The sequence below is a fragment of the Onychostoma macrolepis genome, chromosome 24 (assembly GCF_012432095.1).
Source record: "Onychostoma macrolepis isolate SWU-2019 chromosome 24, ASM1243209v1, whole genome shotgun sequence".
In the NCBI taxonomy this organism is placed as follows: Eukaryota; Metazoa; Chordata; class Actinopteri; order Cypriniformes; family Cyprinidae; genus Onychostoma; species Onychostoma macrolepis.
Window position 1 is genome coordinate 27,158,664 of NC_081178.1, and position 27,500 is coordinate 27,186,163.

The 27,500-nt window shown below is 40.3% G+C and overlaps 1 protein-coding gene across 1 annotated transcript in view; it reads right to left on the reverse strand.

Moving 5' to 3' along the window:
* LOC131533066 (dnaJ homolog subfamily C member 13-like) overlaps positions 1 to 27,500 on the reverse strand; it is a 45,145-nt gene that overhangs the window by 8,413 nt on the left and 9,232 nt on the right. Inside the window, exons 3-43 of the mRNA XM_058765093.1 lie at positions 25,219 to 25,294; positions 24,612 to 24,761; positions 24,471 to 24,512; positions 23,089 to 23,289; positions 22,813 to 23,019; positions 22,645 to 22,740; positions 21,271 to 21,362; positions 21,032 to 21,198; positions 19,915 to 19,994; positions 19,649 to 19,818; positions 18,927 to 19,026; positions 18,748 to 18,855; positions 18,515 to 18,670; positions 18,022 to 18,078; positions 17,823 to 17,944; positions 17,678 to 17,753; positions 17,499 to 17,594; positions 16,555 to 16,695; positions 13,707 to 13,721; positions 13,278 to 13,360; positions 13,046 to 13,199; positions 11,572 to 11,675; positions 11,335 to 11,494; positions 11,150 to 11,212; positions 10,956 to 11,057; positions 10,328 to 10,432; positions 10,055 to 10,257; positions 8,981 to 9,065; positions 8,739 to 8,893; positions 8,577 to 8,622; positions 8,337 to 8,491; positions 7,528 to 7,729; positions 7,322 to 7,437; positions 6,044 to 6,122; positions 5,820 to 5,955; positions 5,556 to 5,740; positions 3,861 to 3,935; positions 3,665 to 3,784; positions 2,429 to 2,803; positions 417 to 526; positions 172 to 292 (exon numbers count right to left, since the gene is read on the reverse strand). Coding sequence (XP_058621076.1) covers positions 172 to 292; positions 417 to 526; positions 2,429 to 2,803; positions 3,665 to 3,784; positions 3,861 to 3,935; positions 5,556 to 5,740; positions 5,820 to 5,955; positions 6,044 to 6,122; positions 7,322 to 7,437; positions 7,528 to 7,729; positions 8,337 to 8,491; positions 8,577 to 8,622; positions 8,739 to 8,893; positions 8,981 to 9,065; positions 10,055 to 10,257; positions 10,328 to 10,432; positions 10,956 to 11,057; positions 11,150 to 11,212; positions 11,335 to 11,494; positions 11,572 to 11,675; positions 13,046 to 13,199; positions 13,278 to 13,360; positions 13,707 to 13,721; positions 16,555 to 16,695; positions 17,499 to 17,594; positions 17,678 to 17,753; positions 17,823 to 17,944; positions 18,022 to 18,078; positions 18,515 to 18,670; positions 18,748 to 18,855; positions 18,927 to 19,026; positions 19,649 to 19,818; positions 19,915 to 19,994; positions 21,032 to 21,198; positions 21,271 to 21,362; positions 22,645 to 22,740; positions 22,813 to 23,019; positions 23,089 to 23,289; positions 24,471 to 24,512; positions 24,612 to 24,761; positions 25,219 to 25,294 — 5,086 coding nt within the window. The remainder of the gene's footprint in view (positions 1 to 171; positions 293 to 416; positions 527 to 2,428; positions 2,804 to 3,664; positions 3,785 to 3,860; positions 3,936 to 5,555; positions 5,741 to 5,819; positions 5,956 to 6,043; positions 6,123 to 7,321; positions 7,438 to 7,527; positions 7,730 to 8,336; positions 8,492 to 8,576; positions 8,623 to 8,738; positions 8,894 to 8,980; positions 9,066 to 10,054; positions 10,258 to 10,327; positions 10,433 to 10,955; positions 11,058 to 11,149; positions 11,213 to 11,334; positions 11,495 to 11,571; positions 11,676 to 13,045; positions 13,200 to 13,277; positions 13,361 to 13,706; positions 13,722 to 16,554; positions 16,696 to 17,498; positions 17,595 to 17,677; positions 17,754 to 17,822; positions 17,945 to 18,021; positions 18,079 to 18,514; positions 18,671 to 18,747; positions 18,856 to 18,926; positions 19,027 to 19,648; positions 19,819 to 19,914; positions 19,995 to 21,031; positions 21,199 to 21,270; positions 21,363 to 22,644; positions 22,741 to 22,812; positions 23,020 to 23,088; positions 23,290 to 24,470; positions 24,513 to 24,611; positions 24,762 to 25,218; positions 25,295 to 27,500) is intronic.

Genomic DNA, 27,500 nt, shown 5'->3' on the forward strand with positions numbered 1-27,500 from the left:
TACAGCTGCGTCACAGAAATACATTACAGTTTAACACATATTCACACAGAAAACAGCTGTTTTACACTGTAATAATATTTCACTGTTTTACTATATTTGTGATCAAATAAATGCAGCCTTGATGAGCAGAAGAGACTGGATCTTCAGTACAGTAGTGTAGGCGTCTCTCACCTCCAGAGGAAACACAGGCTGCTCGTTATAAACCCTAACGAAGATCTCTCCCACGATCAGCTCCTTCCCGTGTTCACTGAACAGGAACTCTGACCCGAAGCTCTTGTCGCACTCGCCCTGCACACACACACACACACACACACACACACACACACACACACACACACACACACACAGAGAGAGAGAGTGAGCACAGATCTGAATCAGAGGAGTGTGTGGAGCAGAATGTGAGGAGCTCTCACTCTTTGATGTTGCTCTCCTGCTGCTCCTCCAGGAACTCCATCAGCTCCGCTCTCGTGCCGTTGTTCCAGATCAAATACGGCGTCTCCGAGTTACTGTTCAACAGCTTCAGCACCTGGAGAACCAACAGATCGACAAACAGCCTTCACACCGCTCCTATCACAGCAGCACTAGTGCTGTCACCAGGAACCGGACTAAAACATCTCCATACCGCCACAAAAACACAGAACAACAGGAAAAGTCATTGAATAACACATAATGGAGGTTATAGTTATATAGTTAGTTAAAAAAAAGCATTTCATCCCCCTTTAAAATAATAATCATCACATGGCAGAGCCAGTACACAGGATTATGCTGAGCCTACAGGCAAATATAGATCTCTGCTACATTGGTAAGTTTGCTAAAAGGATAAAGTCAAATCTTATTTCATGATATAGTCATTTTTGTAATTTTATCTTTGTAATTAATAATAAGAACATAGATGCAAGTAACAAACTAAAGGATAAATACAATAAAACAAAGACACAAATGAAATAAATAGGGCCCTATGAAATTCCTGTTATTTCTTCCCAAATTCCATTTTAATTTTTCTAGACTATTTTAATGTTACATAAAAAAAAAAAATAAAAAAAAGTTAATCAAAAAGCATGTCTAACTAATTGAAATCATGAAACTTACACAATTTAACAGCAATTTATTAAAAGTGTAACAAAAACTAATTTTTTTTTAAGGCCCTATGAAATACATTTAATTATTTTTCTGTTTCAAATTCTGAGAATCTGTGTTTTTTAAATACATTTTCTGGATTCCATTTGAAAATTTCCATTAAATTTGAATAATCAAAAGCATGTCCAATCAATTCATAAAGATTAATTAGATTTTATAAAAAATGTATTTATTATATTATTTATTTCTTCGTGTTGTGGATTTACATTTTTTTGGTTAATAAATTCTAGTAAATAATTTTTCTGGTAAATATTCCTTAAAAAAAATGGTATTAGTAGTAGTAGCACATTAACTGTCAAGTTAAGCTGAACATTTATTTTGACGAGTTGCAGCAAAGACTTTAAGATTGTTTGTATATGATATGACCATAGCTTTCCGCCAAAAAAACCCCAGTAAATGCTGAAGAAGTGTCTCTCAGAGCAGTTCTGGAGACGTTCATGTACTGATATAGTGAAGCAAACGAAACTGTCTCCGCCACTCATTCACACAGAGACAGAACACACAAGAATTATATTTAAATAGTATTTTCACGGCTCAATATTGACAGACACTAGTCCATATCACGTTTTGAATTAAGTGTACTGAACTACTTTTAATTTATTCATCCCAAATTCATAGCGTCCTAAATAAACAGTGTCTAACTCAGGAAACATGGCTCTTATTAAAGTGCTGGTACTAGTAAAAGGAGGAATTGTACTGTTTTTAAAAGCAGGGTCTCTCGATAAGTTTTTAGCACCAGTAGCTCGTGCAGCACTGCTGCTGTATACTGATGCGGTGTGATGCGTGATTAATCCAATACCATCATCATGTGCATCTCTCAGTGAAGCACGGTTCTGTGATCAGTAGTAAATCTCCATCCGAAGGCCGGAGAAACTCCGCAGAAGGAGATAACGCACGTCGTTCCAGGCTTTGTGGCTAGAAGGGACACCGCTGCGGCTGGAAACTAACAATGAAGCCGTAGTTCACTGATAAGCTACGAAAATGAACCTCATTCATTCATGAACCTCTTGTCCCGCAAAATACCACATTTAATAACATGCTTTTATTCCAAACTCTTAGCACTGCATTATAAATATACTTTATTATAATGAACTCAGATAAACCATATATTGTCGCAGTCCTGTGTTTACTAGCCACGCTGAATCAATGAAAGCAGTCCAGTCTTCTGTTTCCTGGAACGGCGTATTTAGAGTTCCTCTGGCCCTCGGATGGAGATGTACTGCTGATCACAGAACGCTGCTTCTGTCTAATCGTGATTGTGATGTACTCTGGCGCAGCGGTTGCTCTGTACCTCGGCGGGCGAGCTGCAGCCCAGTCTGCGGGAGATGTAGGGCGTCAGCATGGCAGCCAGGCTCTTCCTGATGGCAGGGTTCTCCGGAGGCAGCTCTCCTCCGCTGGGCTCGTCCTCCGGGCCCCGGGCCCCGCTGTACCCCGCCAGCCGCCCGAGGGCCACCACGCTCAGCTTGGCCAGGCTGTTGCACACCTGCTGCTGGTTGGTGTCCTGGCTGGCCTGCACGCCGCTCTCCTCCAGCGTGTAGTCGTAGCTGAAGAGGCTCGCCAGCAGGTGCCACAGAACACCGGCCTGATACAGGTGCGTCTGCAGGAAGAAGTCCACCGCGAAGGAGCTGACGCACTCCACCACCACAGACGCCAAGCGCGGCAAGCCCTGAGAGACGGCACACAGAAGCGCAGAGTCACAGAACGCCTCGCAGACATCAAGATCCACACAAACACCACAGAGAAACTCTCACTGCACTCTCCAGACCATTACTGCAGCTAACCTGGAAGAATGACTCACTCAAACAGCTGTGGCAGAAAACTAATAAGAATAAGGTTACACTTTATTTTAAAGTGTTCTTGTTATAGTGTAAATACACAAATAAGCACAGAGTAATATTTATTAATAATGTACTTACTATAGAGTAAGAGTTAGGTTTAAGCGGTTATATTTATCCATTGTTTACTTTTATTACTACAGTAAGTGCATGTAACGTGTAAGAACACGGCAAAATGTTATAAAGCATTGCCTAAAAATAAAATAGTTTTAATTAAAAATAATTGTATTTTTAATAAATTAATACATTTTATTTATATAATTTATAAAATATAATAATAATAAGACTTAAGATCTTATTAATAATATTTATCTATACCTTAATAACAAAAATCTCTACCCAAGTACAATGTGACCCTTTTAAGAGCAAGTGTCATGTTTTATATCTAGTCCATAATTACAGGTGCTGGTCATATAATTAGAATATCATCAAAAAGTTGATTTATTTCACTAATTCCATTCAAAAAGTGAAACTTGTATATTATATTCATTCATTACACACAGACTGATATATTTCAAATGTTTATTTCTTTTAATTTTGATGATTAGAGCTTACAGCTCATGAAAGTCAAAAATCAGTAATAATTAAATGATACAGATAGTGGTGTTTTATTTGCAAAAGAATGAGATGTTCCTGCTCTCTGACAGCGGACCGGAGTCATGTGTGTGTAATAAAGCGATGTGTGTTCTTACCTTGCCGTAGTAGAGAATGTGACAAACATCTCTAATAATGTTGGGAAGCTCGACTATTTTCTCTCTGCACTCCTCGAACTGAGCAGCGACGCTGTAGCACCGGCAGACGTGCCCGCACACCTGGAGACACACACACCGCATGAGCTCACTGTGCTGCCTCGCTCCTCACACGTTATATATATCTCTCTCTCTATACCTGCACTGCCATGTCCTCAGGTTTGCAGGAGGCGGTGAGCACAGACACACAGCGGGACAGAGCCTCCATCAGCATCTGACACAAACACAGCTTCATCAGCGCCTCGCTCAGAACACAGTGAACACTAGCGGTGCATCGCTTCAAGTCTCTTACGCTGTGGCTCTGGAGTCACGCTTTCGGTACGGTTTGCTATACGGGCAGTGTTGGGTTACTGTAAATAACTGTAATAAGAATATTGGTAACACTTTATAGTGTCCAATTCTCACTATTAACTAGTTGGTTATTAGCATGAATATTACTGGGATATTGGCTGTTTATTATTACTTAAAAAGCACATCTTAATGTCTTGTTCTGCAAGACCTTATTCTAAATCCTTAATCCTGTCCAATTCTTAAACTTAACAACTACTTTACTAAGTATTAATAAGCAGTAATTAGGAGTATTTTGAGGCAAAAGTCATAGTTAATAGTGAGAACTGGACTCTAATCTAAAGAGTGAGCAGAATAATTGATGTAGTTACTTGAAAGAATTAAAAGAAGCGTTTCATGTCTATCTTTGTATCATTAACTTGTCGAGGTTGATATAGGATTTAGAAAGTAATTAGTAATAAGTAATTAAATACTGTTTTAGAGTAACTTACCCAACACTGATGAGGGTAAGTTAGAGTATTAGTGGGATTAGATATTTCCACAAGAATACTCTACTATTTGCAAACAAAAAATGAATTAAATGATAATAATACATTTAAAAGTTTGCCTTAAGTTTTTTAATTACTAGGGGAAAAAAAGATAATTATAGATAATAAATAGAAACAAAAGCACGTTTCAAGAGCATGTTACTGACGTTTATTTCCCTGTAAATGTACGGTTGTGAGCGCGTCTGCGGCTTTAAATCCTGGAGCTCGGCACAGCAGGACGGACTCTGATCGGCTGTCAATGTTTTTATCGTTCATCAGCTGAAAAAAATCATTCTGAAAGTGATTCCATGCTATCGCTTCTCTGTGCTTTTATCGTTATAGCTGTGGTGTGGACTTCTTTAATATTAAGAACGCTTTTTAGAACTCTATCGTTATCTTTTCTTATCCTTAAGTCTTTTAGGTTTAACCGTGACTCGATTGCTGATAAAACAAATTGTTTGTGAAACAGAAACAAGCGCATTGATTTCAGCTCATTATATTTATATTATGTTAAATCTATCGTAAATGAATGTAATAGAGTCTGATTGCCTAAAGCTCCCAATGAGGTTGATCACATAGAACGAAGCTCAAATCATAAATGAATCTACAAATACAACAACTTGATATATTTGTTCATTTAACAACAACAATATTAAGAGAGAATTCCACTAAATGCTTATATATTTTAGTCTATACGTTTACACGCTGCTGCGTCACTGAGATAAAGAAACGTCATCCTCTGCTGCGCTGTGTTCCTGACGGTAGTCGACAGCGCCCTCTAGAGGTCTGGCTGAGGAAAGACGCACGCACGCAGACACGAGACAGCATAGCCTGTGCTCTGAAATAGCAAAGCTGTCACTCCAAATGTGTATTTGAAGCTTTGTTTTTCACCAAAACAGATCATCCAGATCCTTTGTAAGATCTGAGATCGATCGAATGCGCACCGAAGCGAGGGCGGAGACCCGTTGCACCCCTAGTGAAGACACACAGATATCTCAGCAGGTTAACTCTGAGCTGACCTCGATGCCGTTCTCCCGCCGCAGCTCCTCGGCGTTCAGCGCTGAACAGTTGACGGTGTGGAAGGCCAGCTCAGCGGCGGCCGGTAACAGCGCCGAGGTCTTGGAGAAGAGCTGCTCGTCACCCGTCTCCATGGTGATGGTCTTAATTAGCATGGGGTAGCCGGCGTATTTATACGGCTCCAGTTCTGAGGAGAGAGAGAAGGAGGTCAGAGGCCGAGCGTCGCAGGATCAGGAGCTGTGTCTGAGAGGAGCGGGTCCTCTAACCGTGCTTGTGTCTGTTGAACAGAATGCTCTGGGCTTTGAGGATCAGGATGATGTTCTCTGGGTCAGGACCGTCCACAATACGGGCTGATTTGGTGCACAGGAACTCGTAGGCCTTGTTGACCTTCTCAAACATGTCCTGAACACACACACACAGACGGAGCGAGACTGGTCAGAGTTTATTACTCATTCACTCATAATGAGGCGCAGTGTGTTGCTGAACGTACCCTGCCCTCCGGATTCTTGTCTGGATGGTATTTCTGGGCCAATCTGAAATACGCTTTCCTTATCTTACTCTCTTCATGCCTATAAAAGCACACACACAAATCATCAAAAGACAAAGATTACAGTTAATAAGCACTACTCTCAGATGCTACAGTGTCACATGAGAAGCTGAGAGAACGAGAGACGTGTATTTTACAAGCAAAAAGGTTAAGTGATCAAAACAATTAGTGCTATACAAATAAAAGTCTTAAAGGTACAGAAGGAAAAAAAGTTTTTTTTTTTATTCTTAAGAGTCAGAATGGGATGAAATGGTCACGTGACACTAAACTATGACTGGCTTTGGTGCAAGAAACGCTAACAAGTGTAAATGACATGCTATTAAATGCTGATTCTGGAGCCTCGTCGATCCTAACGTTACTGAACCTGAGTGCAGCCTTCAACACGGTTGATCATAATATAATATTGGTTTCTCGGCTGGAAAGCCATGTTGGAATTCGTGGGATAGCTCTTAATTGGTTTCAGTAGTATCTAGCAGACAGAGGCTCTGTGATAACACTGGGTGAATGCATGTCAGCATCCGCTCCACGGAAGTGTGGAGTCCCTCAAGGGTCTATTCTCAGCCCCCTTCTGTTCTCACTGGACCTTCTCCCTTTAGCAACTATATTTAGGAAACATGGAGTTTCGTTTCATTGTTAGGGCGGGATAGAAAATAAAACTTAGATTATGTTTTTTGGTCCATTTAGCAATCAAACCGGGATAAATTCTGTTCTTGGCTCCTTGGCTAATCATAATAAAGCAGTGGTGAAAAATCTAGGTGTAAATTTGACTAGCAAATAACCTCAGTGGCCAAATCTTGCTTTTTTATTTGAGACTATTAGCAAAGATGAAGCCCTTTCTTTGTTTAGAGACTAAGAGATAGCTATTCAAGACTTTATTTTTTTTTATTACCAGATCTAGATTAAAACTCGGTGGAGATCGTGCTCTCTCAATTGCTCAGACCATCTCTAGTTAAAAATTTCTGTTAAAAGCTCATTTATTAGCTATGGCTTTTAATTCCTCGGGTGATTAGTTCTCAGATGCATGTTTGTGTTTTTATGTTATGCTTGATTTGTGTCTATGCCCATTCTTATTATTTTCTTTGATGTACAGCACTTTGGGCAACATCGGTTGTATTGAAATGTGCTTTATAAATAATAAATACAAATAAAACAAGTGTAAAAAATAAAGTACTAAAAAAGTGAGCCCTTTCGTCTTTAACAGCAGGAGCGTGTCGGACTCACTGTCCCTGTCCTTTAGGGAGGTTCAACACTTCATAGGCGTCATCCACAGACATGGAGGGCGGCTTCTTCTCCACCTCTCTCTTCCACGCGTCCAGAGTGTCCTTCAGCAGCTTCACCTGCAGGGGCAGACAGTCACAGAAGGCCATCGCGTTAGACAGAGGGATGGAGCTGGTCAGTTAGGCACTGAATGTGTGTGTAGTGCGCACCGGATCTCGTATGGGCCAGTCGGGGAAGCGTGTGGAGTCGCACAGGTGTCGCAGGTAATAGATGTTGCAGAAGAGCTCGTTGTCCAGCTGAGGGAAGCTGACCACAGGAATGGGACAGTACTGATAGAGAGCGCGAGTGTTACTCTGCAGACGAGGACTGAAGTCTGCTAGATGAGCGGCGATCTTCTCGATCATCATACGCCTGTCAACACACACCATTAACAACCAGCATGAAGGAGCGCGTCTTCTGTGCTAACTCACCACGGTTACCTCTGGGTTAGTAAACTAAAACCATAAAAAACATCTTTGTTATTGGAATACAATAAATGTTAATGGAAAAAAATACTCATTTTGATGTACTAAAATAACTAAAAAAATTATAACTACATAGACATTTAAAAACAACAAAAACAAATAATGTTAAAACACATTTTCAAAAATTGCAACTAAACTGAAAGCAGAAAATATTAAATAAAATCTAATTCAAAGTATTAACAAAACCTATGATAGTATCTCAATGACACAAATAACTCAGGTTTACTCATCTAAAATCTCCCTTTTATTTTTAGAGAAACAAAGAAAAAAAATTATGTAAAATATTACATATTAAACATGAAAGCCGAAAACATAAAAATAAAATGTAATTCAAAATATTAACAAAAACAAAGTAATAGTAACCAAAAATATATATTAGTAATTTAAAATAAGTTTTTTTTGTTTGTTTTTTTAAATACAGTTTCAGTTTTTAGTGTAAAGACAAATTCAAGTGGTACAAAGCCCATAAATCCCATCTCCACAGAGCAGCTGACCTCATCTCACTGCTCCAGATGGCTTCAGGCGTGTCGAACTCTCCCAAGAATATCTCGGAGAACCGCTCGGCCTCGTAGTTCTCCAGGTAACACACCATGGCCTCCGGCAGCATCGAGCCCAACACGCTCCTCTGAACGATGTCCAGACCTTTAGCCTGCGGGTCATCACGAGAACACAGGTCAAACACGCTCAGATTTACTCTGATACTCATCTACAGAGTCACATATCTGCAGCTTTACCTCCTCTGATTTAAAGGCCTGCTTCAGGTGAGTGTATTTCAAGAACCTACAGAGAGGAAAATATTTACACATTTGGCAAGTCATCAAAAACATAAATGGCATTTCTCTGCAGCACATTATCAGGATTGAAACGGCTTCTGGGCCTAAGATCTAGTGCGGTACCGAGCCACGGGCAGCACGTTGGAGCCGGTGTACATCATGATGAAGAAGAAGACTCCGGTCAGGTAGAGCCGCTGCAGGTTAGGGTTATCCTGCATCACCAGGTACAGCAGGTTGGCTACTTTCTCCACCAGGATGGGGTCAAAGGTCAAGAGCAGCTGCGAATGACAGGAGAAGGAAAACTGGAGTCAAGCTGATGAAACCAGGCTTTAGAAAGAGTTTTACACAGAGTCTGTAATCTGCACCTGGACGATGTGCGGCAGACAGGTGCTGTCGCTTATGAGCCTCTTCACCTTTGGTAAAGGCCTGATAATGGCATTATCTTGGTCCCTAAACACAAACACAGTGAGTATTACTATTTAGAAGACAGAAAAAACACATTTAAACATATTTCAACATGTGAAGATGTCTGAATGTCTTTTCTTAGGAAATGATCAGATGATTCTAGACCTTTTTCTTCAGAAGTAGAAGTTTGCATTAATAATATTTTGTTATTCAACACAATGGCTTTCATATGGAATCCTGTTTCCACCACTGGATAAAAATAAATAAAAATATAATTGTGGCTTTTTAATCTCACAATTCTGTCTTTTTTCTCACAATTCTGAGTTTACATCTTGCGTTACATCTGACTTTTTTCCTCATGCTTCTGATCATCATCTCAGAATTGCACAATATAAACTCATAATTCTGGGAATAAAAGTTCAAAATTGTGACAAAAAGTTGCAACTGCCTTTTTGATAAAAAAAAATAAATGCAAGAATTGCAAGAAAAAAAGTCTGATTTATGAGATACAGTCAAACCAAAATTTATTCAGACACCTTCAACATTTCTAACATTATCACAGTTTATTCGTTATAGTTTAGAAAATGGTAATAAAATATGACAAGAACTAAACTGTCAGAACAAACTGATCTTGATAATGTCAGATAACTTTGATAGAAAGGTATGTAATGAATTCGGTTGAATAGCTGTCAGATGTTAAATTTAAGAACACAATTAGATAATACCAATTTAGCTCAACCAATTACCAAGCAATGCTTCATTTTGTTCAGTCTGTGTGTAAAAAGATCACATTAGCAATTAAAAGAAAACACTTCAGCAAAACATGATCAGCTCAACGTGTCTGAATCACTTTTGCTCCCAAATCTTCATACAGTCCACTATATGAAGAATTTTTGGGTATGTCACAGTGTACTTTATTTGGCTATCCTCACTTACTTCAATCAACTATAGTGTTCTGCACTAGTAAAATAATATCTGGAGTCTGAACAGTCTGTGGTTAGCCTGTAAAAGCGTGCTGAGACGCGGGCCTGTACCGGCTGGGGAAGTAGGAGCACATGCTGATGAGCATGTTGAGGATGAGCGTGGCCAGATCCGTCTCGTTCATCACGGCCTGTCCTGCGGCCAGCAGGCTCCACTTCAGCTGCGGGATGGCCTGCAGCGGCCGCCAGCCGTCCATGCCCTGAGCCCAGCAGCGCGTCTTAGCCGTCAGTGTCCCGGCGCTCCAGAACTCCTGCATCTGAACACAGACGGAGAGGTTAAAGCCGGATCTCCTCCACACGCTGCAGCTGCGGAGAGAACACACTCACCTCCTCAAAGCTGAAGGGCCCTCTCCTCTCTTTATCTGCGTTACCGAAGTACCACTCCTTCTCGCTCTCGCGCTTCATGTCCGGCGCCGCCTCCAACACATTACTCTGAAAACAACACAGAGACGCTAACATCTGCAGAACTCACATCAAACACACCACGGTCTGAAAGAGTCTCTTCTGCTCAGAGGCTGCGTTTACTTGATCAAAATACAGTAAAAACAGTGAAATATTATTACAGTGTAAAACAGCTGTTTTCTGTGTGAATATGTGTTAAACTGTAATTTATTTCTGTGATGCAGCTGTATTTTCAGCATCATTACTGCAGTCTTCAGTGTCACATGATCTTCAGAAATCATTCTAATATGCTGATTTGCTGCTCAACAAACATTTCTGATTATTATCAATGTTGAAAACAGTTGTGCTGCACAATATTTTTGTAGAAACTGTGATGCATTTTATTTTTCAGGATTCACAGATGAATAGAAAGTTCAAAAGAGCAGCATTTATTTGAAATAGAAATCTTTTGTAACATTATAAATACGTCTTTACCGTCACTTCTGATCAGTTTAATGCATCCATGATAAATAAAAGTGTTCATTTATTTTAAAAGTGTGTATTTTGAACACACCTGCAGTGGGACAGTGGCTCTGTTGGTGTGAAGGTGAGCGAGGGTGAGCAGATCCACTAATATACGCACTCCGTTAGAGTCCATCATCTCCTTGACGTTTTTCTGTTTGAACAGGAAAAGCAAAATCATAAAAGCGTTTCCAAGACACACGTCTCACGGTGCTTGTGGAGTTTTATTAGCATTATGTTACAGACCTTGTTGAGTATGAGTTTGTTGAGGAAGAGGATGAGTCTGTCTCTCTCCAGCTTGTCTGTACACTGCAGATACACAGGAGCAAAAACACACTTCAGACAAGAACCGATGTGCCATAAAATCAGCAACTGCAGCAGTTTAAACTTCAGTCCAGACGTGATCCTGCGGTCTGGCGCTAGATACTGACCCGGTCCAGCATGCCCACGATGTACTTGGTGTCAGTGAAGGGTCCGATCTCCTCGCAGCACTTCCCGTACACGATGGTGAGCGCTTGCAGACACAAACACTTCATGGCCACTTTAGGAGTCAGCAGGAAGCGATGGTAGAGCTCGTTAAAGAACTCGTACCTGCAGAGACACAGACGGATGATCAGCAGAACGCAAACCAGATGAAGATCGCTCAGAGTCTGTGTTCAGAAACCTACGATCTCTTGATGGCGCCAGACTCCTCGTTCTCATCTTCCTCCAGCAGCAAACGCAGGTAATAATCCCCGATCCTGATCTCGTCAGAGAGGCACTCGTACTTCACCTGAACACAGCGCAACACAGGCCTTTACACACGTCTGAATGATCAGACCTCGCTGTGATTCACTGGATATATACTAGTGATGTCAAAAATACAGCATTTTAAAAATAAAGCTCTGTTTTTCAATACTTATTGATATGGAATTTTCTCTGTTTCTGTCTTAGAGTTAATATTATTATTATTATTATTATTAGGGGTGCACACACCTGAGAGTTCGGTGCGGTATTTAATGCCATGTCAGCATCTTAGGCTATTTTCACGGCAAAAACAATAAAAAAAATACAAGTATAACAAATACAATAAAAACCAGTTTCAGTACAGCAGGAGTACAGCTTTTCTTAAAACAATGGTTTACTGAACAAATTACTCTCTCTTTAAATAAATTCAATTATATAAAAGATTTTCTTAGGCATACCTCAGCTTCTGCTTTAAACTATAGGGAGCCTTTTTACATTAATATAAGGTTATAATTAACAACAGAGCCCAAACTAAAATTCAATTAATATTTATTTTTAACTATAATAATTAACACTCAAATTAAAAAACTGCGCGCAAACATGTTTTTAAATTAACTTCTAAATTATACAATTTCTATTTTTTGTTGAAATATAATAATTTAGAGTGGTTGTCAACGTTTTTCATAAAAGATTTGTTTAAACATACATTAAATAATTAAAGACATCACTAACAGGTAAAGTAAAATATAATGAAGTATATAGGCTAATATTCCGCAAAATGCTCTTCACTAGACTTTTCTAGCACAGCATCATATTTCTCTATCAAATATCGAGCTGTAGACACTGATGACTTGCGTGAGGTAAATGAAACGCTGCGTGATATTTTGTTTACAAGATGTTTCAATGATGTCTTTCTGAGGCTGAAACGCTAATTGAGTGATTATGTGAGGGGTGAGATGTTCATTCATGTTTATTTCGTGTTAAAACTAGTAATAAAGAGGAAGGGATGATCTGAGGCGTTAGTATTATACAGCGATGCTTCTCGCTGCATCAAAGAGCACCAAAACAGCGTTTATTATCTGAATTTCCTGAAACGATTTGTTCGGTACACATGCGTACAGAACCAAAAGACCCGTACTGAAAATGTTTGGTCTGAATGTGTGCACTGTTACACCCCTAATTATTCAAATTGCTTGGTTTCTGTTCGATTGAGACGCTATCACAACAGAAATTACACCAGATTGACTTGCATTAAACTTTAAAATGCATTACTTTGATAGAGTTCAGATATTATGCCCTTAACGCTGTGGCAGTTTGTCTCTGTGGTATCAAAACTGGTATTAAATATCTGTATTTCTCAGTGTATCATGTCGGAGTTAGATCTTCCGGTATTGTGCTGAGACCGCTGACGCAGACCTCGAACTCCTGGTGGTTCCAGGAGATGACGCTAGCGCTGCCCAGCTCACGGTCCACACCGAAGGAGCGCATCTCTCCCTCCAGAGCGTCCCGCAGCTCCTCGCGCGTCTTCAGGTTCCAGATCAGGTTAGGACGAGCGTGATCCAGCTGGAACCTGCACACAGACACGAGCGTCACACTCTGCAGTAACCCCACGCACACCACTCTCTCGGAGCGAAGCAGGCTCGTTTACTTGTAGTAGAAAAGCTCCCAGTTGGACTCGATCTTGATGCGCTGCCGTCTCTTCCTCAGGATGACCGGCTTCTGGTTTGCGTTCTGCAATCAGTGACACAGAAGGAATGAAGCGGCACTCGGTCAAACATTCTGCATCTTCTGAATATATAATGCTGGTTTATTATGAGACAACTACATCTATGACGGGACGTGAGGATAATGCTGACGACATCCAAGCTGTGAAATGATCAACGTGTGATATGAAGATACGATCCTGCTCTAAACAACCGAAGACATGGATGCCAACGGATCTAATACAGTCAGTGTGCAGCAACAATATAGAGACATGAGAATGAAAACACACACGTTACGTGAGACACAGTGACTGACGTGAGAGAGGGAGGGACTAACAGAGAGAGAGAGTCTCTGATTGGATAAAACTACTCACCAGGTTATTCCTGTCCTGCTGCATTGATTGACAGCAGAAACCACAATAAGAGCCGATGGGAGGGGCAGAGATAAGAGAGGTTATTGGTCCTGAGGTCAACCAATCACACCAGCTGCTTTAACGAACACTGTGAGAATCTCAATCAAGCTGGCTTTTCGTGGCAGGAAAGTGAATTTGCGTGATTGGAGGCTCAAGAGCAAAGAAACCATGATGATGATGATTGTGTAACTCATGCTCGTGATACCAAAGCTGTGCCTCCATCTGCAGCTCATGCTTCACATCAACAAATCAGAATTCATCTTGGGTTTAAGATGAGGATTAGATGACATCAATCAGTGCAAGATGTGCGTGGTTTTGTTCAACACAATTGTTTTGGTGGATTTTTTCTCATTTATCAATAACAATCGATATTTAATTGTTCATGCACATTTTCACAGTTTTTACATTTAAATTACATTTGGTGTCATCTAATGTTAGTCTTTAAAAACACTAATAATTCAATAACAGCTCAATTAAATTTTTAGCAAATCTCAAAATTAATATTCATGTTTTATATTGTACATTATGTTGTGATACCTAAATTCATGCGTTTAAAATGAATAACTATTAATTATTATATCAATCAATATATAGAATATAATCAATAGGTATATAGAATATATATAAAGACAAATTGACAGAATTATAACATGACATGAAAATAAGTGATCAGTGTATCAGCAATAGCTAGAATTTGATCCATTTTATTTCAGCTGTGAGATGACGGGCAGCGCTCAGATACAGAACCAGGCACAGTGATGGTCTGCAGAGGTTTAGCTGGCTATGAGGATCATTAAATCTCAAGAATTAGATCTCCAGCAAGCCATGTTTGAGTGTTTGTTATTAGTAAAGACCAGAGACAGAAGATTAGAGAAACCCAACAGAGTCTGTTTTGAAGAAGCATCACACATAATAACCCTAACCATAAAGATCAGCTGAACAGATCCAAACCAGACCAGCAGAATGAGAAACCAGCAGATCCAGAACAGAACATGCCCAGCATTCAGCAGTAATAACTCAATAATAGGGATGTAACGATATCAAAATCTCATGATACGATAATATCGAGATATGAAGTACCAGGGCTCTACGCTTACTTTTTCTTTTAGGAGCGCTTGTGCTCCTAATTAAAAATATTAGGAGCACGGTCAAAAATTTAGGAGCACCTTCTAATCAATAATCAAAAATTCTGATCAAAAAATTAACCTTTCTATTACGAGGTGATATTTGACTCAGTGATTTACAGGGAATTTTGTTTTTACCTTTGTAACTTTATTAAAAGTATGTCATCTTTTGTCAAATTAAAAATATATATTTATAGGCTTTTTACCATTTTTAATTAAAACAACAGAATAAGAATAAATAACCAATAAAATTAAATCAGTATTAAAGAAATAAATGTGTACTACAGAGGTGGCACAGAACAACACGAGTGGCTTGTAGGTGTATTTTCAGACGTTTAATGAGGCTCAGAGGCGGCATGAGTGCAATTAAATTCATGTTGAGGTTAATGTTTTAAATATACAATTTTGAATATAGAAATATTAAATTATTTAAATAACAAAAAAGATACTTTAAAAATTAAATTAAAACTGCCAGCAGGTGGCGACAAGTCACTGATTTTATCACTGAATCATTCATTTAACTGATTCGTTCGAACGGCCGATTCATTCAAAGTATGTGACTGTCTTTATGAATGGGGAATTGAATCATTGACTCACTAGATTCATTTAAAAACGCAGTTCATTCATAAACGAAACACCGCCGTGTTTGAATGGAGATGCGCAGCGGCTCAGACGTGACTTTGTCTGAAACTATTTTCATCGACGAAATAGAGCGAAATAAGGCAATAGTGTTTTAGCCAGACAGTATAAGTCACTTAATATTAACTTCTTGTTTAATGAACTGTTGTATTAAATCAATATCACATTTATCACACTCTCCTTAGTTCATCGCGATCTCACAAAACTGCATTATAATCACCGCAGCTCTCTACACTGCACAGCGAATCTCTTATTTACACTGTTTGTTATAATGAGAGGTCTGTGATACATCACTCAACGCTGTAAGTACGTTAGAAACCTTTGAAGCTCGCTCAGCGCAAACACAGATATGTTGATCGGGTCAGTCACTCAGGTGCTCCTAAATATTATTTCACAGTCGCACTGTAGATCCCCGAGTACACAATATGATATTTATTGCAATATTTTAAAAAAACAGACAAATATTGTACATTTTAAAGTTAAATTCTTCTATCTAATGCACTTTGAGAGTTCAAAATTAACTAAGTTTCTTAACTAAGAAAACAGTCAGTGTCTCACTGCACATCTAGTGAAATGCTGTAATCATCTGTAAAGCATAACTGGTGACTGTTGTTCCCAAACGTGCGCTAAACTCACAGAACGTGTAATAAACGAGTCGACTGCATTCATTCAGTGTGAACGGAGCCGGATCATGAGCTGATCGTCTGAACCAAGAGCAGCTTCGCTTTGAAACGCAGCGAAAACAGACTTGATGAAGAATATTGTGCTTTCGGCTTGAGTTCGTTTGATTGATACTGTGCCAAAACATAACGGCCCAAAACACAACTTTAAAGACCTTTTATGTTAGAATAAGAAGTTTAAATATATTTTAAAAACTACACTTTTTGCCCGGAAGACCTATCGTTTCATATCATCATGTGACCACGATAATATCGAGAGAGTTTTGGTATCGTGATACTACGATACTGATAATATCGTTACATCTCTACTCAGTAACTGATCGAGCAGCAGTAATAATAACTGATCGAGCGGCAGACGTCACTCACCTCCTTCTGAGCGATGCCCATCTTATCTCTCCAGTGCATCAGCACAATGTCGGCCTTCTCTTTGGCGAACTTCTCCACCTCTTTAGCAGCTTTACCTGCGATACGCTGCCACTCCGGGACTTTATTCCTGCCAAACTGGTCCTGCAAAAACATATTATTAATGGGCTGATATGGATTAGTGGTTGATATGGGTACTACAGTCCAAATTCTAAATTCTGGAGAGCAGATTCTCCTCCTCAGACTCGACGCTCACGCGGGTTGCCAGATTGAGAACACGCAACAGGAGCGAGCGCAGGTGATTTATCGGTTTAATATTCCTCTGGTCATAGAGGTTTTTAGATGGACGCTGAGGCTTTCAGGTCAGGTAGAATCTGAGATCTGAGACACACAGACCAAAACAAAAACAGACGTTCCGACACGGAACACGCATTTCAAAGTTACTGGCTGTAGAAACTTGGCACGTTTGCTAAATATCTATAAACATATTATGGTATTTTTATGCTTAAGTACAGACAGATTTTGGCTGTTCATAAAGAGTGTTTTTTTTTTTTTGGTTTGTTCACACTACTAGAAATAAAACATTTTTATACACATTTTATAAATACACAAGTGTTTATTTTATTGCACTTTATCTAGCGTCTGTAGATTTCAATTCCAACCTAAACTTTGTTTGTTTATATACAACATGCTTAAAATGTATTTGTTTTCTGTCTGTTGACTGTTTTTTTTTTTTATTATTTATGGAGTGATAAAAACAAGAATTATGAGCCTGGCTTTATCCAATGTACAGATTGAATGCATATTTAATTAGATAAAGCCTCATGTCATATTTAAACAACATTTCAGAAATCCTGTAATGCATAAAATGTTTGCAATGCTTAATGTAATCAATAAGTTGAAGTACGGTGAGATCTGTTAGTTAAATGAGTGCTGGTCGCTCGTACCGTGGCGATCTTGACGTTGTCGCGTATGTGCATTCTGTCCAGGTCTTTCTCAGGCACGGGGTCAGAGCTGTCCAGATACGCCAGCAGACCGGTGGGCTAAAGGACAGACAACGATTGAGGATTTCAGTGTTATTTCTAGAAGAACAGCGTCAGTGAATGTCCAGTCTGCGTGCGCTCACCAGGATCCTCTTGAGCAGGTTCAGGGCGGTGGGGTTTTCTGCCGTCCACAAACCCACCAGATGACGACTCAGCTGCCTGCGTGTGATGAAACAGAGATCAGCCCTGCATCACAGAGTGAGATCGGTCAGTCTGAGCCGAACTGACCTGTTGGTGAGCATCCGCTGGTCAGCGCTGATGGTGAACATGGAGGTGTGCAGGTGTCTGGGTAGAGCTCCTTCGCTCAGAGCCAGCTCCTGCATCTTCGAGGCGATCTCCTTATCTCCCTCCTGACAGACGACACGCGCTCGGATCAGACACAGAGAGAACACCACACACACGCTGGAGGAGCAGCGGCAGCACTCACCTCAATGATGGCCTTCATGATCAGACCCGCGCCTTTGACGATCGCCATCGACGGATGCTGCGAGAGAAACACCAAACACACTACCGTTCAAAAGAAGAATTCATCAGGGATGCACTGAATTGATCAAAAGTGACATTTATAATGTTACAAAATATTTCTGTTTCAAATAAATGCTGTTGTTTTGAACTTTCTATTCATCTGTGAATCCTGAAAAATAAAATGTATGACGGTTTCCACAAAAATATTGTGCAGCACGACTGTTTTCAACATTGATAATAATCAGAAATGTTTGTTGAGCAGCAAATCAGCATATTAGAATGATTTCTGAAGATCATGTGACGCTGAAGACTGCAGTAATGATGCTGAAAATACAGCTGCGTCACAGAAATACATTACAGTTTAACACATATTCACAGAAAACAGCTGCTTTACACTGTAATAATATTTCACTGTTTGTGAAGAAGAGACTTTTGAGCAACATGTGACCCCTGACCTGGAAGAGCTTGAAGAGCGTCCGTCCGTCGGAGGCCACCATCTCCAGCAGCATGTCGAACTGCTGGCCCTCGGTGGTCTCGCTGTAAGGAGCGCAGAGGGCAAAGGTCAGGAAGTCCAGCAGCGAGCTGATCACTAGCGCTCCTGTGCCGTGGTCCTGATGAAACAAACACACCACGTGAGCTGACCGCCGCTGACCGCACCTCATCACTGATCTACAGGCCTGAGACGCACCACGTTACTGATGAACTTCTCCAGCAGGTTCTCCAGGAACTTCTTGGAGGAGAGCAGAGAGGCTTTGTTCAGCTGCTCCTGCCGCAGGTCGTAATCGTCGTGCATCGGCTGCACAAACACACGTGTTACCACACGGACTCTAATGTGAACCTAGAGGAGGTTTAGCGAGCTTCACTTACACACATCAGAGCACACAGCATGTCTATAGCCGCATGGATCACGCCGTTGTTGTTTCTCTTCAGTGCTTTAACAGTTTTCACTCCCAACTTCTCTCGAAACCTGCAACACGCCCATAAAACTACTTTATTTGTAATATAAACATTTATGTAACATTATAGATGGACCCAGAAAAATAAATAAATATAAATACAAATAAAATAAAGAAAATCACTACCAAAAAAAATGCCATTTCTGATAATCCATTCAATATTTGCATGTTCAATACAAATACCGAATGAATGCTAGATGTATAAATAGTGGACAGGAGCACAACTAGTCAATTCATACATCTCAGTGACCCAGAAATAATGATATATGACAGAAAGATTAGAGAGAGATCAGGTGTAAAGCGTTTAAACGAGGAAAAGAGGAAACGTACAATAGCAAAACAAATGGTTTCAGACAGGAATGCTGATGGAGAGGCAGATGAGCAGAAATGAGAAAGAAAAGGGGTACACTGAGATATATGGACTAATATTTACATTGCAGCTTCGAGTCCACCCATGGGACCAGACCTTAGAACAACAGAGCGTTTTATTAAACCCAGCGGTTCAGCAAGCAAACAGATCAGCGTGAAGAATAACAGAGCATGCACTGGACTGAGAGAGAGTCACACTGCATTCCTCTCAGGTGTATTTAAACGCTGAATGTGTGTGCTGTGTGTTAGCATGCGGGCTCGTACTTTGGCAGCTGTGTGAAGGCCTGGAACCCGGCTTTGGACGCCACCAGACGCCTGATGGCCTGGAACTGGGCCTCCAGCTCAGAGTTGGGTCCCGGCAGATCCACATCTTGAGATAAGAGCGCCAGGATGGCATTGTTGATCAGTTTCTCTTTGTTCTCTGAGAACAGACCCTACAGAGGAAGATAATATGAATTAAAATGAAAACACTGCTCCCACACACACACACACACACACACACACACAGAAATGAGTCGACACACACTCACGTCCTGAGTGACGGCGTGTAATACTCCACTGTAAGAGATGTTGGCGTTAAATCTGAACACTGCATCTGCAAAATTACCATCTACAAGAAAAAACAACAAACAGAACCAAGTTATTTGAGTTTACAACCAAAATGAAAAAATTATTTTTTATTGAATGGATTCTTTACATTTCACACAAATTAATTAAACTTATATCAAGTAGTTAGTTTTTAGTTATGTTTTCATTTTCAAAGTTTTTAAATAACATAATATAGATTCATCATATCTTCCATTTTTGGGGTCAGTAAGATTTTTATGTTTCTGAAACAAGTCTCTTATGTTCACCGAGGCAGTATTTATTTGATCAAATACAGTAAAACAGTGAAATATTATTACAGTGTAAAACAGCTGTTTTCTATGTGAATATGTGTTAAACTGTAATGTATTTCTGTGATGCAGCTGTATTTTCAGCATCATTACTGCAGTCTTCAGTGTCACTTGATCTTCAGAAATCATAATAATATGCTGATTTGCTGCTCAACACACATTTCTGATTATTATCAATGTTGAAAACAGTCGTGCTGCACAATATTTTTGTGGAAACTGATACAAAAAAACAGCATTTATTTGAAATAGAAATGTTTTACAACATTATAAATGCCTTTACTGTCACCTTTGATCAATTTAACGCATCCCTCATTAATAAAAGTATTAATTAAAAAAATAAATAAATAAATAAAAAAAACTTACTGACATCAAACTTTTAAATGGCGCTGTACATACATATATATATATATATATATATACACACACACATTATCATGGTCAGAACATAATTATCATGGCAGCGCTTCTATTAACTCCTCTCTGGAGCTGCAGTGATGTTGTATTGTGAGGTAAACGCAGTGTGAAACTGATCTAAGGTTTGTTTACGTTCTCTGTGCTGCTTTACTAATATTAGCTGAAAAACAATCATATTGACCAGCGGAGCCAAGAACATGTCCTGAGAATCAGAAATCTAATTTCCACAGCATTAAAGATCTCTGCAGGACTCGGAGGACAGCATGCAGGCAGCTCCGAGTCCCCGAGCCATCGTTCACTTCAGATGAGGTTTAATCTGAGTTAGTGATGGACGTACTGGGAGGAGCGGCGAGGAAGCGCAGGTGCAGGCTCTCCACCTCCTCGTCCACAGGCATGCTGAGGAGGCCCCAGCGCTGGCCCCTGTGTGTGGGGACCATCTTCACACACACGTCCCTGTTCCCCGACGCCCGCACGCCGTCCAGCAGACTCGCCAGCAGAGAGTCCCTGCACACACACAGCTCGTCAGACTCTGAGATAACGAGCAGAACCACACAGGAGCTGCCGCTGCGGCACTACCTTTCAGTGGAGCAGTACTTCCGGATCTGACCACGGATGAACTCCACGGTGAACACCTGAGGATTGTCTGCGTCACAGATCAGAGCGAACACCTGCACACACACACACACACACCAGCACATTATGATTACACAAACATAAACACTAGTTTCTATATATGCAATTTTCATGTGATTTTAATACAAAATGTCACATTAAAGCATTCAGTTCATGCTATTCCAAAGAAAAAAATGCCATCGTTTTTTGTAAAATCACATACAGTCTGTACGTTCTGGCTTATAATGCTCTTTTCTACAATCCAAACCTTATTCCTTAATCTCTGCCATAATTTTTCTCATTGAATACGCAGTTTTGCTCTGAAATACAGTGGTGGCCAAAATGATTCGAACACTAGTATATATATATATATATATATATTCAGCAGCTAAATAATGGTTTTAAGTCAGTTATTTCTATCTTTTGCTGTAGTGTGTCAGAAGGAAATATCAGTTTACATTCCCAAACCTACCTGCAGAGCTACAGAGCAGTTAATAGTTTTAGGCACTTGTGTAAAAATGCTGTAAAATGAGGATGCTGTCAAAAATAATGTCATGATAGATTTTCTTTATCAGTTAACTTCAATTAACTAAATTAAATCCACGTGTTGTGAGCATGCTGTGTGTTTAAAGCAGGTTTTGTCCTCGCTGCACTCGAGCAGAGTTTCTCAGGAGCTTCGCAGGTTTCTTGAAGCATATAATGTGATAAGAGCTCGCTCAAATACTGAGGAGCTAAAGCTAAACCATTCAGGGCTTTATAAGTAATTGGCAAGATTTTAAAATCTATCCGATGTTTGATAGAGAGCCGGTGCAGTGTTGACAGAACACTAGTAAGGACTCTAGCTGCTGCATTTTGGACCATCTGTAGTTTGTTTATTAAACGAGCAGAACAACCACCCAATAAAGCATTACAATAATCTAACCTTGAGCTCATGAACGCATGAATTAATGAATTAACATTTCTGCATTTGAGTTTTACAAATGCTAGAAACATGTTTTTGAAAGGAAAGATTGCTATCGAATATCAGACAGCACCTATGTTGTGTTCATATCTAACAATTGTACTTTTATATTCCACAATTCTTAATTTATCTCACAGTTCTGAGTTTAAATCTGATAATTCATTTTATATCAATATTTTATAGGAAAAAAGTCAGTCCCAATTACCTTTTTTTTAATCCTGTGAAAACGGGCTTCCATTAATTACTTTAAAAATTAGTTAAAAATATAGTGGTTGTTTGAATTAATTTTCTTTTTTTCTTTTTAAAGTAAATGATTTAAAATGTAGCTTTTGTTATTGAAATGGAGTTGTGTTGCTCCAGTGTGTGACCAGACGGACCTCTCCGAAGGGCTTGACGGTGACGATGTTGTAAGAGGCAGGGTCTCTCTCCACCAGACACGTCTCTGTGAGCGCCAGGATCCTCTTCACCGGCTCCTGAGACAAACACAAGCGTCAGACCGAGCCACGCACACCAGAGCGCACACGGACCTCCTGAGCTGATCTTACTGCGTGCCGCGGCGTGATCTTCTGCACGATGAACTCGGTCAGCGAGGTGATGCACTCGTCCGAACCGTACTTCCCCAGACGCTCGCCGAGGAAGCCTTCGAAGCTCAGCAGCTCCTTACGCAGCCGCAGCGTGATGCCGATGAAGTTCCCGGCGTGCTCGATCGCACTGCGAATGATCTCCTCGCGGTGCTCGGACGCAAACAGATGCTGGAGTGAGAGAGAGAGCATTAGTTCTGAGCGAGTAACAGGTCACTCTGTGTAGAACCGAGCACACACCAGCCTGCCGAAGCCTCCATACAGCACACAGAAGCCTCCCTGATAGTCGCAGAGCTCGGCGAAGCCCTCCACGCAGCGGTAGTCGTACGAGCAGATCACGCGGTTCGTCTGAGGGTCGATCTGATCGATGCTGCCCGGAGTCACCTCCAAACACACGCTCCTCCGCGCGTCGCTCCAGTGGTGCTTGAAGCAGTTATAGCGCTGAGGAGACAGCAGCACAGAGTGAGGAATACGGACATTTCAGCTCTGCATTTAATTACGTCATGTACTGATTTATTATTTGCACAGCAATTTGCGCTGAGAAATTACCCTCAAAAGTAAATTAATGTTGTGTAATAAGAAAAGCATTGAATGGACATTACAAAAATAAATTTAGATTCAACATTACATTAATAATCAATAAATGGGTATTAATGCTTTTTTTTTAAAATGAATACTGAAATATGAAATAAGCACATGTTAATAAGTCACTGAATCATTCATTTAACCACTTCGTCCAAAACTGTGGAAGCATTCAGAGATGAATCACCGCTGTGTTTCTGCTGGGGATCTGATCTTCATTTGTGAAATTGAGCAAAACAGACAATACTGTGTCTACATTGTAAACCAATATTACCTTCTTGTTTACTGAACTGTTATATAAATCAGTATCACATGATCAGTGGTGCAGATACTGCTTAAATGCGTTGGGTATCGTTTGAATTTCATTCAAGAATTTAATTTTAAGTCAAACATTTAGATATCAAACATATTTATTCTGTGTCTACACAACAAAACAAAATCAGATGCATTTTATGAATTGAGTCGATGACTCTCAAGATTTACTTTCATTACTGGATGAATCAACGGTTTTGAATCACTCTCTTGAATAAATCAAAGACAAATACATTTGAACAGCTCCTTTTCGCCACCTACTGGTGTAACAATGTAATCGATCAATCTTTAACTGAGCTGTCACACACAGGAATCCATGGGCGGAATCACAATTTAAAGTTTACAAGAAGTATCCGATTCCTGACCTTAATTATCCCATTCTGGAACTGACTTTCGATTCTCAACACTAGGTGTGAGATTGCTAAACTAGATCATATGATAGAAATATAAGAGTGTGATTCTTTTGCACTCATATCTTGAATTTTAGGCTGATATAACTGCATTCTAATAGACTCTAATAATCACACGTCGAGTCCATCAGTGGAAGATGACGGACGGGCGCTGCGTTAAATAACTTAATCATTTTAACACTTAATTTACTCCACAGTTAATAACACCAGCTCAGCTTGTTAAATCGACAGCCCTATTTGAAATGTTTGGTGGCTGGAGTCCTTGTAATAAAACATGCTCATATTTGTGTTTATTCCGTGTCGCACGTCTGTACTCACTCTTCCAGTGATTTTTCCCTCGGAGAAGTCTGTTCTGAATCTCTGTGGAGGAGAGAGCGAGCGTCAGACTAATGATGATGAAGTCACATGACTCTTTATTAAAGCATGTCACATCATCACACGGCCGGCAGTATTCCTCACCAGCGCTTCTGTTAGCAGCTCTGTGCGATGCTCGGTGGAGAACTTGAGCGTTTCGGACTTCTTCCCGCTGCCCTTGCGGAAGGTGAGGTTGAACTCGGTGCCCTGGCCCTTCCCGACCGGAGCGATGCCACAGATATCACCGTAAGGCCACTGAGAGAGAAACATCACACGACATTCAGAACATCTGCACTGCTTGAAGACAGCAAACAGCTTTTACAACATATTTACTTTTAAAAAACATAATTAAGTAAGTATAAGATTATTTGTCTGTGCCCATGTGGCCTTAGTTTTGTCAGAAGTTTATTATAATTTTCTTAAAATAAAATAATTTATAATCATAACTTAAGATGTGCTTTAGAATAGCAACAGATAATAATATAATTAATAATAATTTTAATAACCATTATCATAAATAATAACAATAATAATAAAAACAATTATATTCATTAATAAATACATCACTATTATTATTATTATTATTATAAGTTATGATTTATTTTTATAATATTATATTTATAAATGTAATAATGCAAGTGGCACATATTCAGCTTGCTGTGCTGGACTAAAGGCAGATGTGTTGTGTCAGCAGAGGGACGGACTGCAGCACCTGGTTGGTCACTTCTAGTGTGGTGGGGTTGTATGTGGTGATGCCGTGAGTTCCCACGGAGAACACGCGCTTGTACCTGCAGGAACACAAACAACCATTAAACGCCGAGATTACATCTTTTACATCATATACTGTTATATATTTTTTTCAAAACTGGCCCGCTATCTAATGCATTATCGTCTGTCTCGGAGAACAAAGCGAGACTTGTTGTAATCAGAGACGGGCAGCGACATCAGAAACCAGCAGAGATGCTCCGATCGATCGGTATCGGCCGATAATCATGTTTTATGACTCGATCGCAATTTGATGACGTCAATGCGTGAGGACGTACATGATTTGGTGTCATCGCCGGTGTGGAAATGTTTTGAGAAACAATGAAAAATGTGATATTTGTCGAATATGTTTTGCATGATGATAGAATGGATATTTCAGTGTTTAACAGCAGGTTCAGTGACGTTAGAGCTGATCGCGGGGCTTGTGTTTATATCAGCCAGCCGCGGCACGTTTCTGAAGCGGTCAGCGCTGCTCGGACAGAAACAGTGTTCTGTGAGTGGACACAGCGTGGAGGACGGAACAAAACCTTGTTGGAGCTGTAAGGGGTAACGGCAACATAATACGTTGATCGTGGGCTGCTTTTAAATTAATATTTATTTATGAAACAAAAATATCTTCTTTGGCCATATTATCCCACTCAACAGCATTAACACAGGCTTTACTCCTTTCAGACTTTATCAGGAATGTCACCGAAACTTCCCGATCGGGCGAAAACACACACACACACATTAAATCGTCTGCCTGATGAAAAATGTATTTTAAAAATTAGTTAATATTTGCATAATTTATGATTTATTTTATCCACCCGTGATCTATATATTATTGGCAGCACAATCTGAAAGGCAGCATGTTTCGTCTGTACACCGGCGCGTCTGGGGAGGGAGGGGAGGGGAGGGGAGGGGAGGGGAGAGGGAGAGGAGAGGGAGAGGAGAGGAGAGAGGAGAGGAGAGGAGAGAGAGAGGAGAGGGAGAGGAGAGAGGAGAGGGAGAGGAGAGGGAGAGGGAGAGGAGAGGAGAGGGAGAGGAGAGGGAGAGGAGAGGGAGAGGAGAGGAGAGGGAGAGGAGAGAGAGGAGAGAGAGAGGAGAGAGGAGAGGGAGAGGAGAGAGAGAGAGAGGAGAGAGAGAGAGAGAATAAAGCGCGTTTGGCTTTAGATAAAAATACTAGAGGATATAGCATATGTTATGCATGAACACCATTTTAAAGGAATATTAAAATGTTCACTGTATAAGGAATAATTTTTGTGATTATTTATATAACATTATTACATGTGTTATATACAGCTTGAAGCATCAGAATCGGCATCGGCTGCAAAAACCCTGATCGGAGCGTCCCTAGAAACCAGACATGGTCAATAATGACACTGTTTTCCAAAAATGTTGCCCGCAGACAGTCTGAAAATAGTGGCAGCAGTAATTAGACAGGAGTGTGTTTGTGAGAGAAACATGCAGAAGGTTGATCAGTGCGTTAAAGTCCACAAACCCAGAACTCCTGTCACTGTGAGCCAATCACACCAGAGCTGCTCTTCTTCATCTGAAGGACATGGCAGAAGAATCACCACCGGCTGGTAGATATATTAAAGTTTACTCGCATGCATGCACGCAAGCACACACACACACACACACACATTATAAACAAGTACGCACACACACATTATAAACAAGTACACACACACACACACACACACACATTATAAACAAGTACGCACGCACGCAATATTGAATTGAGTTTTGAGTCACATGTTTGAGGAGCTACAGCGATCCGTCATGCCACGTAAGAGCATCAAAACCACATGAATTCTTTCAATCATTTGGTAAAATTAACAGAATTTGAAAGCCGAGACTTTGTTTCATATCAGCGGTAACAAAACAGAAAGCTTATTTTGATTATTGTCTGGCAGGCACTACAGATAATGCTAAGTGTTTTATTCACACATCAGAGAGGAAAAGTTCAATTTCAAGTAATCACGTAATTCACTCACTCACACACACACACACACACACACACACACACACACACACACACACACACTCACACACTCACACACTCACACACTCACACACTCACACACTCACACACTCACACACTCACACACACTCACACACTCTCACACACTCACACACTCTCACACACTCACACACTCTCACACACTCACACTCTCACACACTCACACACTCACACACTCACACACCTCACACACTCACACACTCACACACACACACACACACTCA